This window comes from Palaemon carinicauda, chromosome 22 (assembly GCF_036898095.1).
Source record: "Palaemon carinicauda isolate YSFRI2023 chromosome 22, ASM3689809v2, whole genome shotgun sequence".
In the NCBI taxonomy this organism is placed as follows: Eukaryota; Metazoa; Arthropoda; class Malacostraca; order Decapoda; family Palaemonidae; genus Palaemon; species Palaemon carinicauda.
Genome location: NC_090746.1, coordinates 31,315,570 through 31,338,069, shown reverse-complemented (window position 1 = coordinate 31,338,069; position 22,500 = coordinate 31,315,570). Strand labels below are relative to the sequence as shown.

The 22,500-nt window shown below is 46.8% G+C and overlaps 2 protein-coding genes across 2 annotated transcripts in view; one reads left to right on the top strand and one right to left on the bottom strand.

Moving 5' to 3' along the window:
* LOC137615838 (uncharacterized) overlaps positions 1 to 5,343 on the bottom strand; it is a 9,128-nt gene extending 3,785 nt beyond the window's left edge. The window contains exon 1 of the mRNA XM_068345528.1: positions 3,705 to 5,343. Within this exon, the coding sequence (XP_068201629.1) occupies positions 3,705 to 5,343 (1,639 nt within the window). The remainder of the gene's footprint in view (positions 1 to 3,704) is intronic.
* Positions 5,344 to 7,894: 2,551 nt separating this feature from the next.
* LOC137616390 (dentin sialophosphoprotein-like) overlaps positions 7,895 to 22,500 on the top strand; it is a 379,565-nt gene continuing 364,959 nt past the window's right edge. The window contains exon 1 of the mRNA XM_068346092.1: positions 7,895 to 8,248. The gene's annotated coding sequence lies outside the window, so the exon portion shown is untranslated. The remainder of the gene's footprint in view (positions 8,249 to 22,500) is intronic.

The following is a 22,500-nucleotide window of genomic DNA, read 5'->3' as shown; positions in this document are numbered from 1 at the left end:
CCAAGGTTTGGGTGGATGGATGGTGTGAAGAAAGCTCTGGGTGATAGGAGGATAGATGTGAGAGAGGCAAGAGAGCGTGCTAGAAATAGGAATGAATGGCGAGCGATTGTGACGCAGTTCCAGTAGGCCCTGCTGCTTCCTCCGGGGCCTTAGATGACCGCGGAGGTAGCAGCAGTAGGGAAGTCAGCATTATGAAGCTTCATCTGTGGTGGAAATGTGGGAGGTTGGGCTGTGGCACCCTAGCAGTACCAGCTGAACTCGGTTGGGTCCCTGATTAGGCTGAAGGAACATAGAGAGTAGAGGTCCCCTTTTTGTTTTGTTTCATTGTTGGTGTCGGCTACCCCCCAAAATTGGGGGAAGTGCCTTGGTATATAGATATAGATAGATGTATATACAGTATATATATATATATATATATATATATATATATATATATATATATGAATGTATATATATAACCCAATCGTGGTTCAGTGTTTGGTTAGTGTAACGGATTTCCCTTTGTTAGAGAGCCGGGGACGAAATGGCACTATGGAAAAATGTCGTTATCGGCTTGGCTTGGGCACTCAAAATGTTCGTTAAAAGTTAGCGTCCCCAAAATCTCTCCCGATTGGCTGTCATGAGACTCTCGGGTCAAAACAACCAATCATTGATCAGGCATCGCGATGCCCATCTATGGGCGATGGGGAAACGGCCTATAGGGTCAGTCTGGTTTTGGAGGTCTACAGAGAGTGTCAGGTGCCACGATGGTGCCGACCCGAGTACCATTTTTCTGAGGGTTTTTTCCTTAGTAAAGTAATGTAATCATAATAAGGGCGCCCTTGTAAACTTAAGAGAATACAGCATGTACAAACTTATTAACTCGGCTATTATTTGTGCAGGACCTCCCCTTCTAATTGTGTTAACAAGAAATGGGTTTTCTCTATCTTTGTTTCCCCCAAGATGTGAAGTGTGAACCCCCTTAATACGACCTGGATTGGGTCATATTAAATGGTGTCAGGTGTTGTGGGGTAATAATAATAATATTAACGGTTAACATCTGTGCTAAGTGATTTTAGCCGACGTGAGATTTTTGAAAAAGTCGAAACAAAAGATAATAGTGACAATGGTTAACGCGAGAAGTTCAACGTCGAGTGGAGGTGACGGAGAGAGAGAGGGGTGAAATGAAGTGTAGCTCGTGTATGCCCGGTACTCGGTGAACGTTTTCTCAACGCACATGATAGCAGCTACACAACCATCGAGGCAGCCCGGCACCCAACCGACATCGACAACATACCAAGGATGAGGCGCATGTAGAAGAGAACCTCGAAGAGGCAGAGGTCAGAGAGGTAGGAACGTGGCGGCTGGCGGTTGTTGGAACTGTGGGGGAAGGGGCCACCTACGGGCTCTATGCCCCTATGATGAACAGCGGTAGTGTTATGGATGTCAGGCCCCAAACCACCATCTGAAAGCTGTTTAAAAAGAAAACGGTGTCGGCAGAAGAAATCATGTTTCCCCTGTACCAACGACAGGGAGGGGAAGACAACGCAGGAAGGGGACCAACGGTCCCTCGGGCCGTCCGTCAGACCGCAAGGACTGGGGAGGGGAGTGCCAAGGAGTCAGCCAGCCATCTTTGCCCCAGAGTGTGGGGGAGGGGAGCCAGACGTTCCCCCAGTGAGCAGTAAGGGATACCCACTTGCCAGTGAGTGGTAGTGCGTCTTCCCAGGGAGTGCATAAGGAGGTAGGGGTGGAGCAGCAACCCCTCACCACCGCTCCCGATCATGGAAGTCGGAGTGTGTGTAACGAGTTTGAAGAACCGCTTATTACGGATGCCAGCAAAACGTAGGAGTGTATGGTGCAGAACACGGCCAGAGCCCACACACGGGCTCAGTGATCCTACGACGAAGAACGGATGTAATAACTACGGAAGCAGAAGGAACAACAACGAAAGAAGTAGGCTCAAGTAGACCGTGGATGGAGCGCATAGAAAACGGGAAGATCTTGACGACTACAGAGAGAGAGAGAGAGAGAGTACATGCCCCCGTGAATGAGTCCCCCCGCAAATGAGTGTATGGGTGAGGTAGGAGATCAAATTTCCCAGATTTTTTGCGCAGGTGGAAGTGTGTGTTCTTCATTGAAGACGGAATTTGATCTAGCGTTGTTTTTCCTTCCCCTTTGGTAGAGAAAGTCATCTGTGTAATTGATGTAAGACCTTACGCGTGGCATGTAGGTATAGAAAGGTTCCTAAGGATGGCAAGAGTGTCAGTATTTTTAAGGAATTAGGTTTATCAATAAGTGTCGTGTGTAACTCAATGAGTAACCACAAGCATGTGGTACCAAGGGCCAGAACATGGTCGGTAGTACCTTTTAAGTTAATGAAGTGCATATGGACGTCCTAGGTCCATTCCCCAAGGGGATAGGTAGTTAAGTGAGTAGGTAACCCCTTACCCAGGGTTACCCGGGGAAAGGAAGGTGAGGAGGAGGCACAAGCGTGTGTCCGTGCCGTCCTTCGAGCACGAGAGAGTGCGAGAGGACATGGGTCTTGAGATAATGTCTACCACGAGGTGATTGAGGTCATAAAAATCAGGTTTCTTTTACGTATGTTCATTCCGAGTGTTTTGTGAAAAGATGAATTGAGTTTTGTTTCGTTTTTTTGGGGGGGTTTTGTTCTAAGCATATCACGAGTATTTCATTCATCGTACTGAGACATTTCTGTTGCATTTATGTTTGTGTTGAAATTAATTCAAATTTGTAACGGCTCTCTCGCCCACGTATATAATCATATCCCATATCCTTCGAGACGAGGTTAACTCTATTCGGAGGATAGCCGTGGCTTGCTTTGAACACGTCCCGGTTTCATACACAATATCTCTCGGGATAGTCGCTCCAGGGGACAGAACCCTGTGATACTTCTTGGGTAAAATTCTCTGGTATATCACTCGCAGAAATAACCCAAGTAGTAGGCTGCCTTTGAGGAAGTTCCATCAGGACGACATGGCTATCTCACCCAAAAATAAATTTTTCTTAAGTCAAAATCCGTTTTATGCTTAACATGTGTCAGGTTTCATGATTTCCACGCATACATACATACATACATACATACATACATACATACAAGGTTGTAATGAAAGTACAGTAATACTTGGTGATAATTTCCAAGCTTTCCGAAGCATCACACTCTACAACAAAAGGAAGACTCTCATCCACAGCCCGCAGTGAAACATCCATAAGTTGTTTTTTTAAAGAATTGAAAGCAGCTAGTGCTGGCTCGCTCAGTGGAAAAGTTTTTGTGTTCACTAAGGGATGTATCGTGTCAGAAAAACCAGGGATCCATTTGGCATAATAGGCAAACAATCCTTGAGCTCTTCGCAGAGAGCCCATATTTGTGGGAGGCGGTAATTCTTGAAGGGGACGTAATCTATCTGGGTCAGGCTTTATAACATTATTCCCGACACAATACCCTAGAACATTGATTGTAGGAACAGAAATAACCGATTTCCCTTCATTGAGGGTAAGGTTCCGTTTCTGAACCACCTCCAAGAAGTTTTGAACGTTTTCATCATGTTCAGCCTGAGATGCTCCACCTACAGTGATATTGTCAAGGTATGGAAAAGTATCTTTGAGCTTCTCATCCTCAACTAGTTTGTCCATAGCTCTTTGGAATGCAGCTACACCATTCGTCACACCAAATGGAATCCTACAAAATTGAAACAATTTCCCTGCACCTTCAAAAGCAGTGTACTTCCTCTCACTCTCTTTAATGCTGATTTGGTGATATGCACTCTTCAAGTCAAATGTGGAAAACACCTTATATTTAGCAAGGTCATGTACCATATCCTCTATCCTTGGGAGGGGATAAGCATCTAGTTCTGTGTATTGGTTAATGGTCTGTGAATAATCAATACAAAGTCTCTTTTTATGCCTGTCAAGTGGATCTTTGACTACTACAACCTGTGCCCTCCAAGGGGATATACTTGGTTCGATGATACCTTCAGATAGTAAATGTGAAATTTGGTCTTTTACAAACAGCTGGTCATCTTGACTATAGCGTCTGGATTTGACTGCAATGGGTTTACACTGTCGAGGTAAGTTCGGAAACAATGACGGTTCATCTATGTCAGCTGTCGCTAGTAAACAAACAGGTTTAGCGCCAGTTATCTTCAAACTTGGTCTTTTCCCTTCATATTGAAAACTCACGCTCTGGTGTTGCTTTTGGAAATCATAACCCAAAATGACATCACAACACAAATCCTTCAGGACCCCTAGCTGTATACAGGGATATCTCTGATCAAGGTGAACCAAGTCTGCTATGACAAATCCAGAGGAACTAGCATTGAACGATTTTGATGCCATTGAGACCGCTGAGCTTGCAGGGACTACTGTCAGGTTTAGTCTCTGCGCTACTTCCTCACGTATAAAACCATCTGAGCTACAAGAATCGACTAGTGCCTTCAATGAGTGGCCATTTACAGTGATGTTTGTAGCTGCATGTGAAAGATTATTTGGATAAGTGGCAGTTATTGCAAGTAAAGTGGGATTATACAATGTAGCAGTGGTACTACCTGAAATTTTCGATTTACAGACTTTTGCAAAATGGCCTGTTTTACCGCATTTGTTGCATGTGGCATTACGTGCGGGACAACTCACTCTACCTGTACTGTGAAGTGCATTACCACAAAAATAACATTTTCTCTTTGATAAGTAGGCAGCGGCAACAGCTGAACCTCCCGGTGAACTTCCTTTAGCTCCCTCTTGCGTTGGATGTTGCTGCTGGTCACCGGTTGGCTGCGCCTGCCGCTCTGGAACTAAAGCAGCAGTATGAGGAACAGGTGGCGATGCATATGCGTCGGCACTGCGCTGGGCAAGATCCAACGTACGAGCTTGACTGTGTGCAGTTTCCAGATTCAGTGACTTATTCTCTAGTAACCGCTGACGAATAAATACTGAGGCAATACCATTGATAAATGCATCACGTACTAGCTCTTGCCGATATTGTTCTGCTGTGACTAGCTGGAAGTTGCAGTCTTTGCTAAGTTTATGTAACTCACGCAGAAATTCGTCAATGGATTCTCCTGACTGCTGTCGTCGCGTCGCTAAAACATGTCTAGCAAAAATCTCATTTGGCAACTTGACATAAACACTATCCAGTTTAGCGATTGCACTCTCAAAAGTACTACAGTCTTCGATCAGTTCATATACACTCGAGGACACACAATTCACTAATGCCCTCAACTTGTCTGGTGCAGCATCTCCACTTTCTTCTATGAAATTAGTGAATGTTCTATGCCAGTGCTTCCACTCTTTGGCTGCATTGGACGAGCTGGGATCCGTGTCCAGTCTGGACGGCTTCAGTAACTTAGCCATGATGAGTTTGTGTTGAATAAATTGTAATGAAAGTACAGTAATACTTGGTGATAATTTCCAAGCTTTATTCAACACATTAGCAAACTACCATATCTGTAACAAAGAAAGGCAACAATGAATACAGTATCAACATAAATGCACATGTTAACACAAACACATAACTTATGAAAATCATGCTATAAAACATTAACATAGGAAGAACAAAACAATAAACAAAACAATATGAATACTCAAACATTGACAGTAAGAAACAGCTAAGACCAACTGATATTATCACAAAGGTCATTATTATTATCATTATTATTATTATTTGCTAAGCTACAACCCTAGTTTGAAAAGCAGGATGCTATAAGCCCAGGGGCTCCAACAGGGAAAATAGCTCAGTGAGGAAAGGAAACGAAGAAAAATTAAATACTATAAGAAGAGCAACGTTAAAATAAACATCTCCTATATAAACAATAAAAACCTTAAACAAAACAAGAGGAAGAAAATTTAGATAGAATAGTGTGCCCGAGTGTACCCTCAAGCAAGAGAACTCTAACCCAAGACAGTGGAAGACCATGGTACAGAAGCTATGGCACTATCCAAGATTAGAGAATAATGGTTTGATTTTGGAGTGTCCTTCTCCTAGAAGAGCTACTTACCATAGCTAAAGAGTCGCTTTTACCCTTACAGAGAGGAAAGTGGCCACTGAACAATTACAGTGCAGTAAGAAGAATTGTTTAGTAATCTCAGTGTTGTCAGGTACTGTATATGAGGCAGAGGAGAATATGTAAAGAATAGGCCAGACTATTCGGTGTGTATAAGTGTGTGTGTGTGTGTGTGTGTGTGTGTGTGTGTGTGTGTGTGTGTGTGTAGGCAAAAGGAAAATGAACCATAACCAGAGAGAAATATCCAATGTACTACTGTCTGGCCAGTCAAAAGACCCCATAACTCTCTAGCGGTAGTATATCAACGGATGGCTGGTGCCCAGGCAAACATACTACTCATTGATATATATATATATATATATATATATATATATATATATATATATATATATATATATATATATATATATATATATATACATATATATATAATCACAGACATATAGACAGATAGACACACACACACACACACACATATATATATATATATATATATATATATATATATATATATATATATATGTGTGTGTATATATATATATTATATATATATATATATGTGTGTGTATATATATATATTATATATATATATATATACATATATATATATATATATATATATATATATATATATATATATATATATATATATATATATGTATATATATATATGTATAAATATATATATATATATATATATATATATATATATATATATATATATATTGCGTGTGTGTCAGTCTTTCAAAACTTTCAAAAATAGGTAATGTAAATGCCTCCTTAGCGAGGCTGATTTCACACGTGGGAGTGAGGGGTTTGAAAGCCACCAGCCAGCTGACAGACGCAACTGAGAGTTCAGTTGGTCGGCTTTTCCGACGAACTTTTATTGCCATATTGCACTCTGAACTAATTATAATATTAACGCCTACTTTATGGAGATTGGGTAAATCTACACTACTTTGTCCGCCGAAGATAAAAATAAGCCGAGATGTTTTCGCGTCCCGTGTCTTCAATTGTATTTACAGTAAAATGAAAGTTGCTATAATTCTTAAATTATATGCTTTGTTAAGAAAATGAATTATGGATTTATAATTATAGTACACAAATATGTCAAATGTTACAATTTTCATATAATGTATTGCCAGTGTCAGTATAATGAACATTATGAAGAACAGTGTTTGGGGTTGTTTATCTATCTTTAGATATTATTCAGCAACCCCCAGGTGGTCTGTCACCTCCTTTTGCGCGCTAACTTAACATGGTTTATTTCCACTTGCCGTAATTGCCCATACTTAATGATTTTGCTCTGGTTATTTATTATAAACCAAAGCTATATAGTGAATAGAGAATTCTATATATATATATATATATATATATATATATATATATATATATATATATATATATATATATATATATATATATATATATATATATATATAAAACTGACCGAAACAGATTAAATTACAATAAATTACCGAAAAAAAATCATTAAGCTCATATAGGTTTCATAAATCTCCATTTGCAGTTCAAGAGTCGAGGGTTACAAGGGATATATAGAATATCGTATATGGCTATTAAAGCTAGATTTACAGATTATAGTGTTTTGTCGTTGATTGGTCATGCATACGGGATCACTGTGGGGTGAGAATGCTCTAAAGATCATTGTATAATGATAAAGTGCTGCATCCAATGTCCAATTCCGACGGGATCAACATAACGTTGATGATTTTTATTGTAATTGCATGAAACCCTCATGAAGCCCTAAGATATTCATCCACAACAGTTTGCCTTAATATTAATGCAGATTTTAAGAATTGTTCCAAGTATCATATGCTGAATTTCAGAGGCTTGTGCGTGTAAAAAAAATAATCCAAATATCTACTGTCACTGGAGTGCAAGAAGAAGAAGATTAGCAGCCAAGTTAGTTACGTCCTCTCTGACCAAAACTCAGTATTGCCTGTGCTATTCAGATGTTTTTGGTTGTTTTCTTTTTCACTGTTGTTGAGTCAGTGTACGCTATACAAAACCTTTCCTATGGAAAAGCTGCATTGCTCCAAGAGCAAATACCATTCGAAATATAACACGTTATTATACCGACACGTTATTAGTATTATCCCAGTTGCCTAACTTGAAAGGCAATTGTGAAATAATCTCTTCGTGAAATTGGTTAGGGAGGCCTCACGGGCTAGGCTCAGCTATCCTGGCCTAATTAAGCCATGCTTGGAACTAATCTAAGCAATGTTTAGTATTTGGTAAGTTAGTTAACCAGTTTACAATATCACAGTCACCCTTTTATCATTTAGGTGACTGACCTTGGAGTTTAACATATAGCCTAATCATCCTTGTCTAGATCAAAATATGGTAGTTAAAGCGAAAATGAAGGAAATATTTTATATATATATATATATATATATATATATATATATATATATATATATATATATCACATTGGTAGAATGCAGCAGTTAGGACCATTCATGAAAGTTAGTGCTTATCCAATATTTTTTTTTCTAGAGATGAAGTTATTGTAATAAATATTATGGGTATTATTGTAGTGTATTACCATTTAGTCTTAGGCAGTTGGCCCCACCTCTGTACATGATAACTGAAACTGGTTTATTGTTATAGAATATTTCTTCTTACTTAACCTTTTTTGTGTACATATGTTTCCAAACTACTTTTTTCTTTTATCTCTTCCTTCCATTGTTTACTATCCACTTCTCTAATCTTTACAGTGAGCTCTTCCCTTTCCATTTTACTAAAGGTTTTATCATTCATACCCATATCTTTCATCCATTTCCCAGTCTCTTCCATCCATCTGTTACTCTCCTTTCCTGAGAATTTTTGACAGCAAATTGTTTCTCCCCTCTTCTGTCCCTTTCACAAACCTCATGTATCTGCCCCTTTTAGGGAACACCAACAGATTTTTTTATTGTAACTAATATCGGTAAATATAGGATACTTTAATTGGTTTGTTGACTGAATGCCCCAATCATAACAGCTTAAGAAGTAGATATCTGTTTGAGGCTCGAGGTGAGGATGGCAGGTTCATCCTTGCCAAGAGTCTTGAACATGATGTGTCCTACTATGCGAGTGGCATTTTTAGATTTATTTCAGAATCAGGTCATCTAAAAACTATTTAACCTTTATAATGACATCTTAACAGTTATGGTTTTAATTAAATATGCTTTCATTTTTTATATATGATAAATTATATCGGTGTCAATGACCTTAGATGTCAGGATGCCAGAAAACTTTAAATCAATGAATTTTAAACATTTAACTTAGCTGGTGGATATATATATAGCTAACGTCTCCGACAGCAAATTCAAAACACGCGGGCGATAGTAGGTTGGGTTGCTGGGTGTACACTAGCGCCACCACTCGCCAGGATACTGGAACTATTCCTCACATCTTCAGTTCTTCTCTGCCGGCTGTGGCGTAAACATTGATTTTCTTGCTCGCGCTGAACTCAAGTTTCTACAGCTTTGGTGAAGTACTTGTTTTGGTTTTTGGCTTTCGCTTGGTTGGTTATTCTTTCGACTGTTCTTGAACTCTTTTTTGATTTGACTATTATTGACCCTTGCTTTGTTTTTGATCTCTCTCTGGACATTCCAATATGGCTGACCCCTCCCCTGTATATAGGAAATGTGATAAAGGCTGTAACAGGCGCCTTCCAAAGGCTTCCATCGACCCCCACTCTATTTGTATTAATTGTAGAGGTAAGATTTGTCAATTGGGGGATCGATGCGATGAATGTGTCATTTTGTCAGATAATGAGTGGTTAGATTATGAAAAATATACTCGTAAATTAGAGAGAGATAGGGTAAGAAGAAGCTCTTCTCATTCTCGAGAATTTTCCTCTCCCCATGTCCCTGAACCTTGTCCTCCCCCTGTAGTGGTAGTTTCTGAATCCCCTACTAGCACTAACGAGCATTCACTGAAGGACATGATGAAGGCTATTCATGCTCTTGGTGCCAAGGTTGAATCGCTGGCTACGGATCGGAACCAACTTATGTCCGATGTGAAGTTTTTGAAAAGTGCAAGTGTTAGTGTGAAAAGTGTTAAAAATGTGTTCAGTGTTGCGCAGGGTTCGTCTGTTCATACTTGCCGTTCGCCCAGTCCGAGACCTCTTTCAAGCTCCCCAACCCCTGGGAGAAGGAATGTCAAAAGACGAAAGGGAACGATAGGTGTTAAACCACGAACAGACGTTCCCTCACGAGTTGCAGACGTTGCTCCTTACGATCGTCCTTATTATGAGAGAGACGAGACTAAGTTCTCCTCGTCCTCCGATGACGTTCATATTAGTAAGAAATCCTGGCGTCAGGTTTCATGGCCTCTTAAGAGAAAATTGGTTCCTTCAGAACAAAGTCAACGTCCTGGCTGCAGTCACTGGAGCAGCCCAGAACGTATACCCTCATCAGAGGAAGGTTTGCCTTCTAAACGTTCATATTTAACATCAGAGTTTGTGGCTCCGGAGGCCCCTTCACAGAGTCACGGTGCCGTTGTTTTATCTGGTCGTTCCAGACGTGACGTGAGTGCTGCTGCTCCCGTTATTAGTGCTGACGTTCCAGACGTCCTTGTATTCAAGATCCTAACTTTAGTGTGTTGCAGGACATGCAGTCTAAGCTGTCCACCTTAATGCAGGCCTACGGTCCTACTCCTGTTCGACAGGAACCCTCACTTGCGGAGCGTCATGGTTCCGCTAAGCGTGACTCAGTTCATCAGTCATCTAAGTGTGAGGCTTTATGTCACGCTGACGTGATACCTAGTGTTACCCTTGCTTTCAAACGAGATGCTGATCGCAAACCTCGACGTGACGTTGAGCATCAGTCTTTACAGTCCAACCGTGATGTTGAGCTGCAGTCACTGCAGTCACGACGTGACGTTGAATGTCAGTCACTGCAGTCTCGACGTGACGTCGAACTTCAGACACCGCAGTCACGACGTGACGTCGAACTTCAGACACCGCAGTCATGACGTGACGTCGAACGTCAGTCACCGCAGTCACGACGTGACGTCGAGCGTCAGTCGCTGCAGTCACGACGTGACGTCGAACGTCAGTCACCGCAGTCACGACGTGACGTCGAACGTCAGTCACCGCAGTCACAACGTGACGTTGAACGTTAGTCACTGCAGTCACGACGTGACGTCGGCCCTCCTGCCTTGACTGCTGCTCAGCTACAGGTTGATGTAGGCTGTCAAGCTTTGCCTTCCCGACCTTCTTTGAATTCGCCTTCTCGCAAGAATATCGTTTTGTCGGATGAAGTTTACTCTGAAGAGGAAGCTGATGATCCTCTTTCTACTAATGTACCGTTGGAGGTCCTGTCGGAGGAAGAAGAGCCTAGAGTTGCCCAACAATCTCTAGATTTTAAGAAAATTATGAATGTTTTTAAAGAAGATTTTCCGTCTTATTTTGTGCCTGCTGCCCCACGTTCTCCTCCTTCAGAATTTACTTTGGGCTTGCCTGCTACAGCTCCTTCTTATACTAAGTTAGTGCTCTCTTGATCTTCTAAGAGGGCCTTGCGTCTGCTAGGAGACTGGTTGGAGACCAAAAGAAGTCTTGGAAAGTCTTCCTTTGCCTTCCCTCCATCTAAACTTGCTTCTCGTTCGAGCGTCTGGTATGACATGGGAGAAGTTCTCGGCTTGGGAGTACCTGCCTCTGCCCAGGGAGACTTCTCAAGCCTGGTAGACTCTCCTCGTCATCTAGCCATGAGACGCTCCAAGGTGTTGTGGACTACTTCAGAGCTTGACCATCTTCTCAAAGGAGTCTTCCGTGCATTTGAAGTTTTTAACTTTCTGGATTGATCGTTGGGGGCCTTGAGCAAGAAGGTTTCACATTCTAACAATGATGCTGTCATACAAATTATGTCCTACATGGACAAGGCTATAAGAGACGGTTCTAACGAACTTGCGTCCATCTTTACTGCAGGAGTACTGAAGAAGAGGGAGTCATTGTGCTCGTTCCTTTCTTTAGGAGTTACTCCGTATCAGAAGTCGGAGCTCTTTTTTGCTCCTCCATTGCGTGCATTGTTTCCCCAAGATCTTATCAAGGATATAGCGTCATCTCTTGCCTTGAGGGATACTCATGATTTGGTCACTAAAACAGCTCGCAAAGTCTTGCCTTCATCTTTCTCCAGCAGCAAACCGAAGTTAGATACACCTGCTTCCAGATTTATTCCTCCCTTTCGTGTCAGAGCCTCCAACAGAGGCATCTATCGTTCTGACGGAAGACGAGGTAAGAGAAGGGGGGCCAGGTCCAGCCGTGGCAGAGTATGACTGCCCACGGCTTCAGACAGCAGTAGGGGCCAGATTAAAGAACTTCTGGCAGGCGTGGGAGAGAAGGGGAGCGGACCAATGGTCTGTCCTCTTGTTGAAGGAGGGTTACAAAATTCCTTTTGTAAGGAAACCTCCTCATGTTCGAAATCCAATAGACCTATCTCCCAGGTATCGAGAGGAAGCAAAGAGACCGGCCTTACAACTTCAGGTGCCTCTTTTGTTAGAAAAGGGGGTGGTGGTGAAGGTCTTGGGCCATCAATCCCCAGGCTTTTACAACCGTCTCTTCCTGGTTCCAAAGAACACAGGAGGCTGGAGACCAGTGCTAGATGTGAGTGCGCTCAACGTGTTCATATTGAAAACAAAGTTCACGATGGAAACCTCCAAATCTGTTTTAACAGCAGTAAGGGAAGGCGACTGGATGGTCTCTCTCAATCTCCAGGACGCTTACTTCCATATCCCTATCCATCCGACCTTTCAACGTTATCTAAGGTTCATGTACGGGAAAGAAGTGTACCAGTTTCGAGCTCTGTGCTTCAGCCTCAGCCCTACTCCTCTAATATTTACAAGGCTCATGCGGAATGTAGCGAGCTTCCTACATTCGTCAGGGGTCAGAGCCTCCCTTTACTTAGACGACTGGTTGATCAGGGCGTCATCATTAAACCGCTGTCTGAAGGATCTCATATGGACGTTGGACCTAGCCAAAGAATTAGGTCGCCTAGTAAACAAGGAGAAGTCACAAATAACTCCGTCCCAGTCTATTCTCTATTTGGGGATGGAGATACAGAGTCGAGTTTTTCGGGCTTTTCCATCGCCTACAAGACTAGAGCAAGCTCTCTTGTAGATTCATCAATATCAGAAGAAGAGCAGTTGTTCTGTAAGGTTATGGATGAGCCTTTTGGGGACTCTATCGTCACTGGAACAGTTTGTCTCCCTGGGAAGGCTCAACCTTCTCCCTCTCCAGTTTCATCTCAACCAACATTGGAACAAGGAAAAGGGCTTGGAAGCAGTATCCATTCCACTCACGGACCCAGTCAAGACTTGCCTGAAGTGGTGGGACATCAACCTCGGGAAGGTCTCTTGCTTGCTCACAAGAACCCAGACCATGTGTTGTACTCAGACGCCTCGGACTTGGGGTGGGGAGCAACTCTAGGCAAACTAGAGTGCTCGGGTCTTTGGTCCAAAGATCAGATAAAGCTTCATATAAACCACAAGGAGCTACTGGTGGTTCATCTGGCCTTGAAAAGTTTCGAAGGTCTGATTCGGAACAAGGTGGTGCAGGTAAACGTGGACAACACCACAGCGTTAGCCTACATCTCCAAGCAAGGCAGGACCCACTCTCAGTCCCTTTATTTAACTGCAAGGGATCTCCTAGTTTGGTCAAAGGAAAGAAATATCTTCCTTCTTACAAGGTTCTTTCAGGGAGAGAGGAATGTGATGGCAGATTGCTTCAGCAGAAGAGGACAAGTCATCTCCACGGAATGGACTCTTCATCAGGAGGTGTGCGAGAAACTAAGGAGGATATGGGGTCGTCCTGCCATAGACCTGTTCGCGACCTCGTTAACAAAGAGACTTCCAACTTACTGCTCTCCAGTCCCAGATCCAGAGGCAGTCCACATAGACGCGTTCTTAATGGACTGGTCTCACCTGGAAATTTATGCATTTCCTCCCTTCAAGGTTCTGCAGAAGTTCGCCTCTCACGAAGGGACCAGGTTGACGTTGGTTGCTCCCCTCTGGACCTCAAGGGAATGGTTCACCGAGGTACATCAATGGCTGGTGGACATTCCAAGAAGTTTGCCATTGCGGTGGGATCTTCTCAGACAACCTCACATGAAAAGATTCCATCAAAGCCTCCCCGCGCTTCGTCTAACTGCCTTCAGACTATCGAGAGACTCTCTAGAGCTCGAGGGTTTTCGAAGGAGGCAGCTAGAGCTATTGCCTGGGCATGGAGATCCTTTACCATCAGGATCTACCAATCCAAATGGGAGGTATTTCGAGATGGGTGCAAGTCCACCTCTGTTTCCTCATCCGATACCACTGTAGCACAGATCGCTGACTTCCTGCTTCATCTTAGAAACAACCGTAACCTTTCTGCCTCTACTATTAAGAAACAACCGTAACCTTTCTGCCTCTATTAAGAAACAACCGTAACCTTTCTGCCTCTACTATTAAAGGCTACAGGAGTATGTTGGCTGCAGTGTTCAGACACAGGAACATGGATCTATCGAACAATAGATATCTTCAAGACCTTCTCAAGTCTTTCGAGACTTCCAAGGAGCATCAGATTATTACTCCAGCTTGGAACTTGGATGTTGTTCTTAAGTTTCTCATGTCTGAGAGATTTGAACCTCTGCACTCAACCTCTCTCAAAGACCTTACTCTCAAAACTCTCTTGCTAGTGAGTCTTGCTATCGTGAAGAGAGTTAGTGAAGTGCATGCCTTCAGCAAGAATATCGGCTTCTGCTCTAATAAGGCAGTATGCTCCTTGCAGCTTGGTTTCCTGGCCAAAAATGATTGACCATCTCATCCATGGCCAAAATCTTTTGAGATTCCCAGCCTGTCGGATGTGGTTGGTAATGAAATTGAAAGAGTCTTGTGCCCAGTTAGAGCTCTAAAATTTTATCTAGACAGAACCAAAACTTTACGAGGTGATTTGGAGGCTTTATGGTGTTCGGTCAAGAAGCCCTCCTTACCTATGTCAAAGAATGCCTTATCATATTTTGTCAGATTTTTAATTAGAGAGACTCACACTCACTGTGGTGAGAATGATCTTAGATTATTGAAAGTTAAAACTCATGAAGGCAGAGCAGTGGCAACGTCAATGACTTTTAAGCAAAATAGATTCCTTAGAAGCATTATGAACGCAATCTTTTGGAGGAGTAAATCAGTGTTCGCTTCACATCATTTAAAGAATGTCCAGACTCTATGAGGACTGCTACACGTTGGGACCATTCGTAGTGGCGAGTGCTGTAGTGGGTGAAGGTTCTACCACTACATTCCCTTAATCCCAATACCTTTTTTCTTCTCTTGAAACTATTGTTTGTTTCAACACGGAGTACTTACCTCGAACTACTTTCTTAGGAGTACCTGGTATCTCCCATCCCACCATAGTTTTGTGTAGTTTACCCTACTTCCGTTTTCTGTGAGGGCTAACCTCAGGCGGATTGATACGTGCCCTGAGGCTAAGCCCGGGTCAGGGAGCGTGCTAGCTTGGGTCTCGACCCTCAGTAAGTTCTCTGGTCGCGTCGCGATATCATCTCGACGCTCTCCTTAAGCTCAGTGCGACCCTTTGTGTCCCGCGTGGTCTCCACGTGGTATCCCTGTGCTTTCCCTTTGTGTCCCCGCGGTCTCGCGTGTTAATCTTGTGCTTTCCCTTTGTGTTCCCACGTTCTCACGTGTTAACCTTGTGCTTTCTTATTCTTTCCTGCTGCGTTCCTGTGTCTTGCGGTGTATTGCTAGTGCGTGATGGAGCACCCCCGCCGTTGTCCTGGGCCTATGGCCGGGAAGTCATGTGGTGCGTTCCTGTCCAAGCCGGAGGTAGACCCTCGCTCCTTGTGCTCGTCGTGCAGGGGCAGACTGTATTCCCCGTCGGACACATGCCCAGAGTGTGAATCGTGGAGTGAAGTGCAGTGGGTACGATTCGGTACGAAAAAGAAGAAGTCTTCCAAGAGGTCGCCCAAGAAGGCTAGCACCTCTTCTCCCTTGACGTCACCAGGAGAGCCTCTGGAAAGAGTTTCTCTACCACCTTCCCCTACCCAGAGTAGGGGACGAGGTAAGTCCGTTGCGGGGAAGAAGCCAGTGGCTCTTCCCCAGGAGTCTGTTCTTCATGATAGCAGGGTAGCAGATTCATTCCAGGCAAGTGGGGGGCCTGAAGGTGAGATTAGTGGGGGTCCTAGAGACGGTGCCCTGGTGCTTGCGGGTCACGTCTCGTCGGATGACCCCATGTGGAGTAAAAATGTCCCTGCCTCTTCGCCCGCATCATGGGCATGTTTTTCAGGTACCTCCGCAGCTGAAGGCACCCCCGAAAAGGAAGACTCACCCCCGTCAGATCCCCTCGAATGGGTACCTCCTAGGATGCCCTGCAGGTCCCCGTTGAGGATGGAGGAAGGCCTCGGAACTTGGTTTCTACAACGTAGAGCGCCCACGCTCTCCCCCAGTGCCGCCGTCTTCATTACCAGACGTGTTTCTTCAGCCCACGCCTTCCGCGGTCCATCAGGTTGTTCAGCCGCCGGCTCTTTATGCCCCTGCCCCACGGACGAGTTACGGAGAGTCTTCAGATTCGTCAGTAGCAGTGGCCTCCAATTCCTCGGAAGGTGAAGCCCGGAAGAAACCCCATCAGAGGCGTGAGAGGTCCCGGAGAAGGCATTCCCGTTCTCGCTCACACTCCAGGTCTCGCCACGGAAGAAGACGATCCAGGTCCCCCAGGAGGAAATTCAGGAGTGGATCGCCTGGGGAAGAATAGGTGGTCATTCCCCGTAGTAAGCTCGTTGATTTTACTTCGGTCCCGAGTACTTAAAGGTTGGCGCCCTAGAGACAGGTCCCCAGAGAGGTTCACCTCCAGCCACAAGCTCGAACCTCGGAGGGACTCGGCCTCGCTGACCTCATCGGACAGGCGTAAGACCGCGAAGGTCCCGACTCAATCCGCCCAGCGGAGGGAGTCGCCCCTTCGGTCGGGCAGCCTCGTATCGTCCTCCAAAGTAGCGCCTCAGCGACTGGAGAAGGAGAGACGGCTTCCTCCGTCGGGCAAGCCCACGGAAGCCTGGTCCTCCACGACGAAGGACAGACCTAGGACGGAGGCCCTCGCCGCCACGGCAATGCCCGTCCTGCGTCCGGAACCTTACACAGAGGCCCCCCCGTCGGTGGAGCTCCGTCTAGAGAGGCAGGCCGCCAGACGGAGGACGCGGACGAAAACGTAGATGGCGCAGCAGCGGAGGACTCGGCATACAGGAGGGTGATAGGGCTCATTAAGAGATACCACAGAATAGAAGAGCCCAAACCCTCCGCCGAAGATGCCTGGCGCTCTAGCCTCAATAGGCTAATGGAGGCCCCCGTCCAGCAAAGACCTTCGTTAGCTCTTCCGGTGGCCAGGGACGTGAGGCTCGGCAGAGCTCACGTCAACAAGATCGTGGCTAACAATGCAGAGGCCCCCAAATCCCAGAGTTCCTCAAAGTTGCTCCAGGGCTTGAGGTCCCAGAGCTAATTTTACCTACCAGAGGGACAGCGGCCAGGGGCCTGCAAGATGGAAGCCTCCCTCGAAGTATTAGGCCAAGGAGCACCAGAAGACAGAGCCTCAACAGCCCTAGTCTGCTTCTCCCAGTTAGAGGCGACGATGATGGAGGAGATGGCTAAGGACCTAGCTAACGTCGCCTCCTGGCTGGACTGGTGGGCGTCCGCCCTCGTAGGAATCCAGTCCTCCTACGACCTCTCAGTTCCGGGGAATCAGGCTCTACTGAAGGAGCTGATTATCTCGGGAGGTAGAGCTCTAAAGTTCCTATCCTACCAGTCCCTAGCCCAATCAGCCAACTGGGTTCTTCGAAGGAGGGACACTGTCCTGAATAAGCTGACCAGACGGATTCCGGACAGGGAAGCGAGGGCCCTGAGGAGCCTGCCCCTGTGGGACGATGCTCTCTTCCCCTTGAAGGCAGCAGAGGAAATTATGGAAAAGGTCCAAAAACGTAAGGACGTGGGTGAACCCAGACCCCAGTCACTGCGGAGACCCATCCATAGAAGACCTTCGTCCGATGTTCCTCCTCCTCCTCGGGCCTCGCCTAGCCGGCCCAGGAGAGACGCCCCAACAGCTTCTTGGTCGCAGCCTTCGCAGCCCTCCCGTAGGGGAACAGCTTCAGCCCCGGCCTCCTTTAGGACTTAGTACGTGGCCACCAAGAGAGGACATACAGGTCGATCCTACAGAAGGAGATAGGGAGAGAGGCCCCCTACTCCTGCCCAAGCGTCAGGAGGGGGGATGCCTCAGACGTTTTTGGCAAGCATGGAAGAACCACTGGGTAGACCCGTGGACAGTAACAGTGTTAAAGGAAGGGTACAGGTTACCATTCCTAGCAGAACCCCCGCCCCTAATTCCAGATCTTCGGGCGGAGTGGTTAGCTCCCAAGGACCCCTTGAAGAGGACAGCCTTGCAAGAGGAAGTCTCAGCGATGCTGGCGAAGGGAGCGATGGAAACGGTACAGGAACCAAGCCCGGGCTTCTACAGTCTGCTCTTCCTAGTGGAGAAGGCAACGGGAGGCTGGAGGCCGGTCATAGACCTCTCAGCCCTCAACAAGTTTGTGTGCAAGACCGACTTCAAGATGGACACCCCGAAGTTGGTCCTGGAGTCCTTGAGGGAAGGGGACTTCATGATGTCCATAGACCTCAAGGAGGCATATTTCCAAATTCCAGTTCACCCCTCCAGCAGAAAGTACCTTCGGGTGAAATGGGGTGCCCAGACATTGCAGTTCAAGTCCCTCTGCTTCGGACTGTCCACAGCACCTCAGGTCTTCACGAGGGTCTTCGCAAAAGTCTCAGTTTGGGCGCACGAACGGGGCATCCGCCTGATTCGTTATCTAGACGACTGGTTGCTGCTTTTATCCTCAGAGGAAGTACTGAGGGAACAAGGAGCGGAGCTACTGCAATTCTGCAAGATTCTGGGCATCACCATCAACCTGGAGAAGCCTCATCTGTCGCCCTCCACCAGGATGACCTACCTCGGGATGGTCCTAGATTCCCATTTGGTGAGAGCCTTTCCCTCGGGGGAGAGGCTGGACAACTTTGACCAGATCCTCCGCCCCTTCATATCGGGACAGCCCAGGAGGGCGAAGAACTGGCAGAGGTTAATAGGCCACCTCGTATCATTGGAGAAACTGGTTCCCCAAGGGAGGCTCAAACTCAGAAACGTCCAATGGAATCTGAAGGAACTCTGGAACCAGAAAGATTCCCCCCACAAGGTGGTTCCCGTTCTCCCGGAAACGAAGGAAGCCCTGGAATGGTGGCAAAGCCGAACGAACACCCTTAAGGGGATGCCCTTCGCAGCCGAGCCCCCCGAAATGCTCCTGTTCACAGACGCGTCCAAGGAGGGGTGGGGTGCCCATCTCCTCGGAAGGTCAGCAAGAGGCAGTTGGACGGAGGTAGAAAAGGCCCAACACATAAACGTCCTAGAGATGAGGGCAGTTCAAAGGGCGTGCCTGCAGTTCGTCAATCTGCTCCGGGGAAACACCGTGGCACTGATGTGCGACAACGCCACGGTGGTGGCATACATAAAGAAGCAGGGAGGACTGAAATCGAGAGAGTTGTGCAATCTCACGTTGGAACTTCTGGATTGGGTGGAGTCAGAGCAGATCACAATCACAGCAAGGTTCATTCCAGGAAAGAGGAACGTCCTGGCCGACAGCCTCAGCAGGATGAGACAAGTGGTAGGAACCGAGTGGTCCCTGCACCCAGAGGTAGCCAAGCTCATCATCCAGAAATGGGGCTCGCCAGTGATGGATCTCTTCGCAACAAGACTGAATGCACAACTCCCCGTATTCTGTTCTCCTGTCCCAGACCCCAAAGCGGCGTTAGAGGACGCCTTCCAACATCCCTGGGACAATCTAGACGTATACGCCTACCCCCTTTCGCGATGCTCAGACAAGTGCTCAACAGGGTAAGGAGGGCCCACAACCTGAGAATGACTTTGGTAGCGCCCTGGTGGCCGGAGAGAGAGTGGTTCGTGGACCTAAAAGAACTAGCGTGCCTTCCGCCGTGGCCTCTCCCAGACAGACCGGACCTTCTCCGGCAGCCCCACTTCCAAAGGTTCCACGAGAACCCTCGGTCCCTCCGCCTTCACGCGTGGAGGTTATCGAGCGTCTCCTGAGGAAGGAAGGCTATTCAGCAGGAACGGCAGAAAAGATGTCTGGATATCTGAGGCGTTCATCGGCAGTGGTATACCAAGCTAAGTGGGCCACTTTCACGAAGTGGTGCTCCTCCAGGAACATCAAGCCTCTGAGGGCCTCCATTCCGGAGATTGCTGACTTCCTGGTATACCTCAGGGACGTGGTCGGTATGTCTATTCCAGCTATCAAGGGAGTCCGTGCGGCCTTAGGCCAAGTCTTCCTCCGGAAAGGCATCGACCTGGGGTCCTCGAGGCATATCTCGATGCTCATCAAGAGTTTCGAGCAAGCATGCCCCCCTCAAGCTGTCAGAGTGCCGCAGTGGGATGTGGCGAGGGTCCTGAAGATGTTAAGCGAACCCCCGTTTGAACCCCTGAAAGACATCGTGGACAGGGATCTCACCCTCAAGACTGTTTTTCTGCTGGAGTTGGCTTCAGCAAAAAGGGTGGGCGAGATTCACGGACTGTCTTACGAGGTGTCACACTCGAAGGGCTGGCGTGAGGTTTCCTTCAAGTTCGTCCCGGCTTTTGTAGCTAAGACCCAGAATCCGGCAGTTTGGGATCCCAGGTTTGAGGGCTTCTCTATACCAGCAATTCCTCGTTCAGACAACCTGAAGGACTTAAAGTTGTGCCCTGTCAGAGCCGTAAGGAAATACCTGGAGAGGACTGCTAGACTCCGCCCTGGTATCAAGAACCTTTTTGTCTCCACAGGTCCATTGAAAAAGCCGATCTCGAAGAACACTATCTCCTTCTGGCTGAGACAGGTGATTATCAGGGCCTATAGTAGTGCGGGCGTTCCCCTTCCGGGTAAACCCAGGCCCCACGACTTCAAGGCGCCTCATGCAACCCTCCAGCGCACACCTGTGCGCCCTCATCAAACCGCGCGTCCTGCTCGGCCACCACAGCAGCGCACACCAGTGCGTCCACATCCTGATGCGCGCCCTCAGGCGAGTATGCCTGTCCTGTCGGACCAGCGCCAACCTACGCGCTATCCTGCTCGCCCGGTTCTCCCGGGTACGCGCTGGGGCGCCCCTGTCCTCTCGCGCCCTCCAGGGCCGCATCAGGATGCTGCGCTTCCTCGCATCCGGCCACCTCCCGTTCCGGCTCCTGCGCACCACACGCCCTCGCCATCTCCTACGCGCGCCCCCGCTCCAGCTCCTGCGCGCCCACGCGCCAGCACCATCGCCAGCGCGCCATCGTTCCCACGCTCCTGTGACCTCGCCTGCGCGCCACGGCGCCCTCGCGCCCGCTCCACCACCCTCTTTTTCCCACGCTGATGCACGCGCGCGCCCGCGTGAACGCGAGATTCCTGTGTCACGCGATCCTTTCGCTCGCGACCCTGACCAGGGCCCATCATGCGACCTCCAGCGCGAGCGTCACCAGGCGGACAGGTCTTCGTCTCGTTCCCCTCCTTGCAAGCGCAGACCAGCGCGCTCGCCGGAGGAGGGGCGGTTCCCGGACAGGTCTAAGGACTTTCTTTTCAGCTTCACAGGCGAACCCGCATTTGTCGACTCCTCCGGGATCGAACGATCCCCTTCCCTCCAGAGGGAGTGTCTGACAGCGCGACTGTCAGCCAGCAGCCCTGGTTCGGTACCCTAGTCCCTCTTAACGAGAGAATGCCTTGATGAAGTCATTGGGCTTCAGCTCTGCATATCATTCCCGTGCTGAAGGCTAGTGACGGGCAAGAGGGCTCTCGAACTGGGGAATTTCTTTTCCTCAGTTTGACTCTAAATTTCTCTCATTCTTTTTCTATTACCTCTTATTGCTTATTCCTCCTTCATAATTATCAACTGTCTCCAACCTTGCTGTCAAAACTCTTACCCATTTCACTGTCCAGGTTTTTTAGAGGGGACATTGTATCCATGATCGGTTTTTATTTCAAAATCAATTGTGGGAGCTGTGGTGGTCTTGCCAACTGCCCGAAAATGTTTGGACACCTAGGAGTGTCAGTATTCCCATACTGGCACGCGGAACTATCTCGTAGGAAATTTGGCCTTCGGATTCCAGGGGTTGGCGATTTCATAGAGATAGGACTCTCGGCATTCTGTCCGGTTTGCCTGCCACTATGATTAGAGTGGGGATGATTGTATTCTTGAAATGCTCTCAGTCCCATCAAGCGGGTTTGGCATACACTTGAGCCACTCTAATCATAGTGGTACCATCCCTTTGTGGTAGGGTAGGGAGTGGACATTTGGTAAGCAGCTTTTACAGGTGTCATTGGTGGAGAAATTAATTCCAGGAAAGGCTAACGGTGTCTTCTTTGGAATTTCAGAGTCTTAATTTTTTCTCTCCCTTGAACTTTATTTTTTTCCATTGTTTTTTTTCATTGTTATTATGACCCCTTCCCTCCCCCTGAAAAAATAATTAATG